Below are 10,185 nucleotides of genomic sequence, written 5' to 3'. Positions count from 1 at the left end.
GTCTCTGGAGGAGATGAGGCCCGGAGCCGCCTGGTTCCCGTAAGCACAACAGAGCCGAGAGAATCAAGCTGGCATGCAGCACTCTGGTTGCTGTTCCCAACAAAGGATGAATCCGAAACCTCCAGGGCGCGCGGCGAGCCGCTCACTCAAGGAAGTATATAGTCCGGAATGCCGTTCTTCCAGCTTGTCCTTGGGATAGCATTGCAGGTAGGCCACACCCCTGGGGAAACTCCCCTTGGGCAGACCGGCCGCTCAGAACTCAGTCATGTGATCCATCATGGGAACCACCACTCACAACTGGAGTCCAGCCAAGTTGACACATCTTCAACTATCACAAGGTTCAAACCACAAACCTTTTGGTTGGCAACTGAGCACTTTAACCACTGCACCACCAAGGCTCCTTGGATATCTCTAGTTTACTCTAATTTTAACTTTTTACAAGCTGTCATCAAAGCTTTCCCATGTTGCTTCACTTATGGGAAGCATTTAGTCATTTACTAATTTAATGGTAGTTAAACATCCTTAGCCCTAGAAATTTGTAGTGAAACATTTCCAGTGAAGATTTATTGAGATTGGTGAATAATATGCGTTAGACTGTTTTGCAGTAGTATTTCAGTGCTTTCTATGAGATGCATTTAGATTGGGGACAGTTAGGAAGGAACACTGTATGCTGCTGGCATCCTTTGTGGCATCCTTTGGGAATGAGGGTACAAATAACATATTGGGGTTGGGGGATGAACAGGCTCTACTGAAGGAGTAAAAGAGTTTCGTCTTAGGGTGACCCCTCTGGTCAATTTATGTTTTTCTTTCCCTACATCATCCTATGTCAACTTCTGGTTAATCACTTCTGAATCTCAGTATGTTCTGGATTAAATTTTCAGATTAGCTAGGCTTGCTTATATCTGAGTTTGTTTTTCTGTTGTCAGGACGATTGTTAATAGCCAGTTGAGAATGTTTTCCAAAGATCAGAAATCCTTAGAGGTGTGAGTGGTCTGTGAATTAGAATTGTATATAAAATGTTCCTCTGTGTGTGTGTGTGTGTGTGTGTGTGTGTGTTCTGGACAGAGGGGCCTTAACTTTGAACTTTGATCAGCTTCCGGGAGCCTGTTGTTGTCATTGTTGTTAGATGCCATCGAGTAGGCTCTAACTCATAGGGACCCTTTGTATAACAGAATGAAACACTGCCCGGTCCTGTGCCAACCTCACAGTCCTTGCTATACCTGAGCCCATCGTTGCAGCCACTGTGTCGGTCCATCTCATTGAGGGCCTTCCCCTTTTTCGCTGACCCTCCACTTTACTAAACATGATATTCTCTCTAGGGAATGGTCCCTTCTGATAACATGATGATGAAGTCTGGTCATTCTTTTTTCTAAGGAACATTCCAGCTGCACTTCTTCGAGGACAGGCCTGCAGCCCCCAAGATTCTGAGAAAGATTGTTTTAGACCAGGGCTTCTCAACCTTAAGTTCATTGGCATTTTGGGCCTGGTGATTGTGGGGGTGGTCCTGTGCACTGTAAGATGTCTAGCACCATCCCTGGCCTCTACCCACTAGATGCTTCTCTTCCCCCATTTGTGATAACAGATTTGATTTGAATCATTTATGGTTTTCTTGCATAGCCAGAAGAGTATATATAGCTAATGTATGGTGTTATAACTTACAGTTTAAAGTGAACTCTAGTTTACTTTGAGCTCTGGAGTGACAAGAAAGACTAAAGGGTTAGAGTAAGTGGAAGTATTATGATAAAATACTTAAAATACGTGTGTTTATTTACACACACACACGGACACAGAAAATACTTCCAGTCATTAAACATATATGGTACAAGTGATTAACACATTCAGTTGCTAGCCAGAAGGTTGGCTTTTTGAGTCTACCCAAAGATGCCTTAGAAGAAAGGCCTGGTGATGATCTACTTCCACAAAAGTAGCTGTTGATACAGTTCTACTCTAACTCATGGGTCACCATGAGTCACTGTGTTAAACAGTTCACATGCATTATCTAAATCATCAGATCCTTCTGAAAGGGTAGAGGCTACTCATTTTATGTATAAATAAGAGATGCTTATAGAGGTTAAGAAATTTGTCCAAGGTTAAAAAACTGGGAATGGAATAAAAATCTACCTAGTGTCACATCAAGGAGCACTGGTGGCTCCTTGGGAGAAAGATGAGGCAGTCTGCTTCTGTAAAAGATTTACAGCCTTGGAAACCCTACCAGGCAGTTCTGCTCTGTCCTGTAGGTCACTGTGAGTCAAATTGACTCTACAACAACATGTTTGGTTTGGTTTTAGTGTCAAATCAGCTTCTCTGTGCCCTTTAGCCTGGATGTGGTATTAAAATGTCTCCCCAGGCCAGTGGGCCAAACCCATGTCACAGTGGCCTTGGCTGACATGTGTTGGTGTAGAAGTGCCTGGCACAAGTAGGGAATTTATGGTTGCTGGAATGTATCATTAAACAAAATAAGTGCTAGGATTTCTGGTGTTTTTGTTTTTTCTTTGCAGTTTGTTGTGTGTCCGAACTGAATTATCACTGATAACTATCTTAGGCAAGGGACAAGTTTTTTTTTTTTTCCCAACAGCTTGTTCCTGTATGTATCATATCAGTATCTGAAAATGAAGTTGACTCTGATTTAAGTGCTCCGTTAATGTAATGTATTATGCCTTTGGTGAATGTGAAGAGGTCTGCGCTCCACAGCCTGCTTATGGTTAATACCCCTGGAGTATGGACACTGATAACCAGAGGTTGCAGTTCATCACAATTAAATGTGGCATTTATTTTATGAAGATTCTTTAGTGTATTGATTTAGGGCTTAAAAAAATTCTGGAAATTGATGTGAGCAGAGCAGATTCCAGATACAAATGAGATCACGTCTCTCTAGTTGGTAGCATTGGGGACTCTGTCTCTTTTATTTGTTGTCACCTGTGCTTCTTAGAGTGGCGTTAAAAACTTTTCACCATTTTGCCAGGGCCATCTTTCTCCCCTGCTTCTTGTTGCTTCTCCTGAGGGTCTAGCCTTCCGTGTTACAGCCCCCTCTGTGCAGAATTTGCTTTGCACTTCTACCCTCTTGCGCCCACTCGGTCCCTCTCTCTGTCTTGTTCTCTCTCCGTCCTTTCTTTTCTTCTTCTCTCCCTTTATTTTTAAATATATTTGTGGTAACTGGCTCTTAGTAAATATTTGTGCTATACGTATTACATAAGGAGGTGTTGTGAAGCACACAGTGTGTGGCATGAAGAAGGTGCTTTCTAAAGTAGTTATGCTTACCCTCCCAGTGTCCTGCAGCAACGGTGACCACAGGTCAATGCACTTGCAGTCCACTTTGCCATCTAGAGTGAGCTTCCCAACTATAACAGGGGCCAGGACTTAGTTTGCCTTGCACAGGGTCTGACAACTGGGAAAATTCGTCATCGTTGTGTTAGGTGCCATCGAGCTGATTGCAACTCATAGCAACCCCATGTAACAGAGTGGAACTGCACCCATAGGGTTTCCTAGGTTGTAATCTTCATGGAAGCAGTTTGCCAGGCCTTTCTCCCATGGAATTGCTGAATAGGTTCAAACCACCAGCCTTTTGGTTAGCAGCCAGGTGCTTTATTGTTTGCACCACCAGGGCTCCTTTGGGAAGATTCACTAAGCTTTAAATGAAGCACTCTTTTCTTTTTCCAATATATCAGTATATTGGAAGTGGAAAAGAGAATGCAGAACAGACCTCAAATGACAAGTCCTGGTCATTTCCCTAACTTGAGAACCATTCAGTGAAGTACTTGTAACCTCTGTGTACATCTTGGCACTTCTTTGCTTGGCTTTGTCCCTGGCTTAGTGCTCATCGAGGTGATGGTACTTAATGTTTCTCTCCAGGATACAGTAAAGGATAAAACCTCATCTGCTATTTGAGCAGGCTTACTGCAGAACCAGCTGGGAGTCGGTACATTTCCACGTCCCCCGGTCTGCTGAGTAGAAAGTGGGAAGCCGATAAGGCTTTGAGATGTGTAGAAAAGGAGAACAGATCTTTTCATCTTTTGCAGTGTCTCTGCTTGAGATAGAGACTGTTATCGCCAAGGGCCTAGACAGTCTGCCCAGTAGTCTCCTGCAAGCTACAAGCACATGGAGGTGTGCCAGAGGGCCCACTGCAGTGCTGTTGGGGTTTTAGAATTCCATGGACAAGTAACAGTTGGAAGAATGCATTCAAAAAAGTTTTTGGTGTTCCTATTGGCAAAACTGACCTAGGCACTTTTATTTCTCTTTCCACAGAGTGATCAGCAGCTGGACTGTGCCTTGGATTTAATGAGGCGCCTGCCTCCACAGCAAATCGAGAAAAACCTCAGTGACCTGATTGACCTGGTATGTGCCTTGTTCGTATGGTTTCATTTGGAACTGTGGCACATAATTCGTTGCTTTTGTGTAGCTTTTCCTGTGTAGAATTCAAAATACACCGGAAACCTTCTCCCTCCCTCTCTCTCCAGTCAGACACTGAGCTCTGAGATTCCTCCAGGCAGAGAGAAGATGAGCTTCATATGGTTATCTCTTTTTCAGAACCATCTGTGTTGATAAAGCTTGATCTAGGAGTTCTAAAGTTAATTACAGTCTGTGGGTGCCTCTCCCCAACTCCCTTGTCTTCAGTTCCTGGTACCTTGCATCTGGACATGGTGAGAAAGAGCTACACTCAACCAACAGACACTCAGCTCTGTCAGCGATACCAGCCTTTATTAGGCTCCAGCCAAAGCAGTTTCTGCTCTGTGCGTTTCTCTAGCCAAAGCAATACACATATTTCCCCTGTAAGGTCTTCATTAGCTTCTTCATTTCTGCTTGAAAAGGTATAAAAGCAAAATTTGGCTTTTAAAGCACTCATCACATCTATGTTTATATAATATTCAGTTCCTTTTTTTAGACTCAAAATGATGCATCAGCTTAACTGACACCATATTATTATTTGAAATGCTCAGAATGGTTTTAAAAATTCTGTTTCATAAGACACTTAAGGTAAATTACTAACATTTATAAAGTCATGGGAAATATTAAAAAGTGTGTGTAGGGAGTATCAGGCTTCAAGAGGCCAATTAAGTTAAACCTAGATCTTTTGGCCATTAAGTTCTGGCACCAGAACTGACACCTGGGTCCTCTGAGCCCAGATTCTCTGTCCTTTTCTCTGTGTCGCTTGTCTTCTTGAATGGAATCAACAATTGTCAAATGTGGCTCATCAATGAAGTATATTTTAAAATCGTGGTTCGAAACTTGTACATGTACCATAGTGATACATTTAATTCCATCATGAGAATTCAGTACAAGTTTTACTAAGTAAAAACATTACTGTAGAAGACTTGTGCCATTCATAGATGAGACTCTTCACAGTGATCTGGAAAGTGCATAGTGCACAATGCTGCTGTTTGTGTGTTTATAAGGGTACAAACTCTCAGCTGAGAAGCTGATTTGTGAGACTTTTGAAGGAGTTACGAACTTACTATATTTTATATGCAATAAGTTCAGAAGTGAGAAAAAGGTGGTTTCTTGAGGTAAATGGCCCTGACAAGAAAGCTAGGTGCTTGTGATGGAATTGAAGAGAAGAAAATGGATGTAGAAAAGTGATGGTTCCTGGCCAGAGTTTTAGATGAGTATTAGAGAATAAAAGGTTGAATTGTGATGAAAATGAATCCACTGTATACTCAGAATCAAGAATCACAGACGAAGAGCCAGTGAGTGACATAAATGAATGCAGTAGATTTGGTGGGGGAAAAAAGGATTGGTGAGTCTGAGGACCACCTGAAAGGGCAGCTGCCTCTGCTTCAGTCAGGGTGGGATCCTCTGTTGCTTGTTTTTACATTTCCTGGAGGAACCATGTTGTTGTTGTTGTCAGCTTGCTGGTGAGTTGGCTCCGACTCATAGCAGCCCTATGTACTACAGAATGAAACACTGCCCAGTCCTGTGCCAGCCTCACAATCCTTGCCATACCTGAGCCCATCGTTGCAACCACTATGTCAATCCATCTCATTGAGGACCTTCCCCTTTTTCTCTGACCCTCCACTTTACCAAGCATGATATCCTTCTCCAGGAAATAGTCTCTTCTATGAACTGTGCATTTGGACATTAAGGTGAAATGTCCTGATTTTTAAACATTGCCCCAAGTATTAGGTTGATTGGATTTGACTTTGTGTAGAGTCTTTGTATAAGTGTAAGAAATGTGTGGTGGGGGTGGGAAGCAGTGTGGGCTGTGAGGGTTAGAGGAGACAATCTTTCTAAGGAAGTAGTAAAATATAAAGTTGGATCACTGGGATACATCCTTGAAAGTTAGAGGGAGGACTTGAATTTGATGTGATAGTAATTGTCACCATCGACAGCACATTGTGCTAAGCTGTTTATTTGCATGGCCTTACTTTACTCTCACCAGTACTTTAAGATGACAATACAAAGTACACTCTGGGAAGTGCTGTACACAGTCTTAGTATTTCTCTTGGTCAGAAATATATTATTGATTCTATGTGGAAGAGTTGGGTACAAGTTGAAGATGTGATCAGATCCTTAATTTTGTCAGTTGCAGAAGCTGCTTTTTCTTCAGTATGAATACTTCCTTCTTTAAGTAATGTCTTAGTTTCTTTTAGTGCTGCTATAACAGATATCCCACTCAAGTAGGTGGCTTTAGCAAACAGATCTATTTCCTCACAGTTTAGGAGGTTAGAAGTCCAAGTTCAGAGTAACAGCTCTAGTGGAAGGCTTTTTCTCTCTGTTGGCTCTAGGAGAAGGTCTTTGTCTCTTTTCAGCTTCTGTTCTTGGGCATACTTCATGTGGCATATGTCTTCCCCTCCGTAAGTGCTTCCTTCTTTGTACCTCATTTACTCTTTTTATATCTTAAAGGTGATTGACTTAAAATCTATCCCACTCTGAAATGGTCTAATTAACAAAGCAAAGAAAGTCCTATTCGCAAATGGGATGACATAGAGTTTAGGATTTACAACACATATCACATATAGTGTGTGTATGGGGGGGGCATAGTTCCATCCATAACAAGTATAACATATGTTTGGCTGAGTTTAAGTTTAGTTAGCCAATTCAGCTATTAGCAAATTTTGGAATATTGCCACAGTGGCTGTAATAGTGGGCGCAAGCACAGCAAGGAATGGGGGGGCTGGTGCAGGACCAGGCCGTGTTTTGTTGGATTGTACGTGGGGTTGCTGTGAGTTGGAACCAACTTGATGGCACCTAACAACAACATATTTTGGGAATAAACCAAACATAGAAGTTAAAAGTAATGAGCAGGTTGTTCTCAGTGGAGTCTTCTTGGTATTTAACAGGGTACTTTGTTCTTATGGACATAGAAGTGTTTTCTTACTATAGCTGTGTCTTTTTCTCTCTCATGCCCTCAACCACTTTTTATTTCAGAGATGTGCATGTAGCTACTTTTTTTTTTTTTTTAAATCTGGCCAGCTGGGTTGCTGGCTGCATATGCCAAATTTACTTGGGCTCAACAGGGAAATGACAGCATTGGTAGTGAATGAAAAGAAAGCAGCACAAGCCATCTTTCACCAAAGCCAAGTGCTGGCTGTGAGAGATCAGCCCTGAGGTTTAACTTGCAGGATGGTACTTAGACGTTGGTTGAAACACCAAACTGTCTGTCTTACTGATAATAGGATGTACTATATTGCATTTCATAGATTATTGTCAGCATGCACTCACTACTTTTTTCTTCCACGTTGTCTTCTGTAGAATGTGTCCTAGAGATGCAGTTGAGTCAGACCAGGGTTGTGAGGATAGCCCACCGACATTGGCTGGATACCTCTTACATGCCCAGAATTCTGTTTGTATTAATTCATTTAATTTTCACCATACTCCTTTAAGGTGCATATGATCACTCCACCTTTCAAAAAAATTCAGAGAGCGTCAGGTCAGGCTGCATAACTTCCTGCACACAGGTAGTATTCAAATACCAAGCCTGACTGGTTCCCAAGCCTGTGTTCTTTTTCTTTGTGCCTGTCTTTTGGCTTTCTCATCTGCCGTATATCCACAGAAATAGTAGGTGGAACAAGGAAGGAGTACTAATTATTGAAACTAGATGCTAAAAACCTATCCTCTGTGCAAATTGCATGGTGAGGAAAAGTCCAGGGTGGTAGTGTGGCACTTGGCAGCTCCAGGGACCCTGATTGCTCCTCCTTGTATGCTCTGCTGGCTGGGTACTTTGAGCCCAATCACTCACACTCAAAGTGACAGATTAAATGTGGTCTGTCTGTTTTACCTGTTTGGAGGGAGAAAGTGTTAAATAATTCATCAGTAATCTAAAATGTTTTTATTAAAACAGATAAATTATGGAGAATAAAGTTCATATAAATATATAGGGTAAAACTAGAGCCTTGGAAGAAACTCCCTTCTTAGAGACAGGTCATTTAGGATTTACAGTTTGTTTTGTCTGTCACTTCCTGAGGAAGCTTGAGAGGCACCAGCTTTCCCTTGCTAGGATTTTGTGGGAGAGGCCAGGCTTGGGCCCTGTCTACCTCATGAGACTGAACAAGAGGCCGTAATAGATTTCCCATCATCCACAAAGGGTTGGGGAATCCCTGCTCTTATTATAATTGTATTTTAATTGACATATGATGAATGTCAAAATGGAAATGGTGCATGACTTTCAACAAATTAGAATCTGTAAAGCGTGCCTCGTTAAAACTATATTGATGTGCTTCAGAAGCTGTTTTTTATTGTCTGGCTTCCAGATCCTTAGGATGTACTGTAAGTGTATAACGGGCAGTTGTACTGGAGCCTATGGCCAATTGTAAAAATTACTTCTTTAAATGTTATCCAGTCATCAGTGCCATCGTTTCCTGTTGTCCCCAGGAGTAATTGCTTTTCTTTTTAAAAAAACTGAATTTGCATATTTCTTTTATTTTTGTAAAAGCTGGTCTGTGGTGGGGTGTACTGTTATAATTCTGAAGTCCACATGCAATTTTAGTTTTCTTCCCAAAGCTGTTGATTTCAGAAAATTCACACAGTGATGATTCCCTGTAGAAGCCAAGTATCTAGATCTTTGTTTCATGTGATCTGGAATCAGTCAGAAGTTTCCTGAGCAGCTAATGCACCACTCACTTGGTGCAAATTACATTCATTCCTCCTGTGCTCACCTGCCTAAAACAACACAGGGGAGGCGGTTGTTTTCAAGAAGTCTCCAGTTTTAAGACGGACAAGAATGTTAGGATTTGCCAGCATTCCCCATGAATGGTATGGCATCGCTTAGATGTCAGAGCCAGAGAACTGTAGGGGAATTTATCCGGTCCACCAGTGGTCTGATTACAGAATAGTATTAAAGAGAAATGTGGCATATGCTTGGCAGCCAGACCAAGGCAGCCCAATATATCTTGCCAGATCAGCTTTCTTTTTTTCTTTTTTCTTTCCAGCATCAGAGCTTTTGCTGCCTTGGGATTATGATGCACGCTCTCATTGGTAGAAAATGACCTTCCTTTGCAGATGGCCAGAACATCATTTTATTACATATTAATCCCATTGTACTAGAGCGAAGCCAGTTGAAATCTGTTGTTAAGCTGTTTCAAAAATACCCACATGTCTATGTAGGCCAGGAATCAGATGACGTTAAGATGCTCCCTTGGATCGCTAAACTTTGACCTTCTAAGGCGTCTCTCTGCACACTGGCAGCAGGGCTCAAATCTTCTCAGCTGGGGTGTATTTTGAGCCCTGAGCTGAGGAAAGAGTTTGTTTCTACAAATTGGCACCCAGTAGGCTGTCCTTTGCCTTTTTAAGAGTAAACCAAAAATAGCCCTAGGTCTGTTTAGCCAGGCAACAAACTCTGCTTGCAAATGTTGCTCATGTCATTTTTTATTCCTTTTTCCCTATAGTCACCCAGTGGCCCAACTCTCGGGTGTCTTAAAACTTTACTCATTCAGGGTAAGCTATCAGAGCTGGGAAGGCACCAGGCCATCCTGGCCAGGCCTGTGGGTTAGAGGCAGAAGAGATATCCTGATGGCTTAATCTGGGAGTTGATAACTTGATCGGGTTTCATTTCAGGATATTTCTCTTTTTAGCAACCAGAATTGCCCTCCAGAAATAGAAAGGGCCAGCTGGGTACTTTGTACTGTCAACCTCAGCAGTACCTGTACTTTAAACAACTCTTGGGAATTCTCTCCACCCCTAGCCCAGGCAGAATGATGGCTGGTGGGAGTGTAAGGCCTGTGCTGCCATTCTGAGGCAGTGAGTTACTTCATA

General features: G+C 42.1%; 1 protein-coding gene across 1 annotated transcript in view; it reads left to right on the top strand.

The window, feature by feature from the left end:
* The window catches only part of CAPZB (capping actin protein of muscle Z-line subunit beta), a 225,331-nt gene that overhangs the window by 110,955 nt on the left and 104,191 nt on the right, over positions 1–10,185 (top strand). The window contains exon 2 of the mRNA XM_007935646.2: positions 4,243–4,332. Coding sequence (XP_007933837.1) covers positions 4,243–4,332 — 90 coding nt within the window. The remainder of the gene's footprint in view (positions 1–4,242; positions 4,333–10,185) is intronic.

Source organism: Orycteropus afer, unplaced genomic scaffold, assembly GCF_000298275.1.
Source record: "Orycteropus afer afer isolate SDZICR_OR568_19922 unplaced genomic scaffold, OryAfe1.0 scaffold00031, whole genome shotgun sequence".
Classification (NCBI taxonomy): Eukaryota; Metazoa; Chordata; class Mammalia; order Tubulidentata; family Orycteropodidae; genus Orycteropus; species Orycteropus afer.
This window is presented reverse-complemented; position numbering and strand designations above follow the sequence as displayed.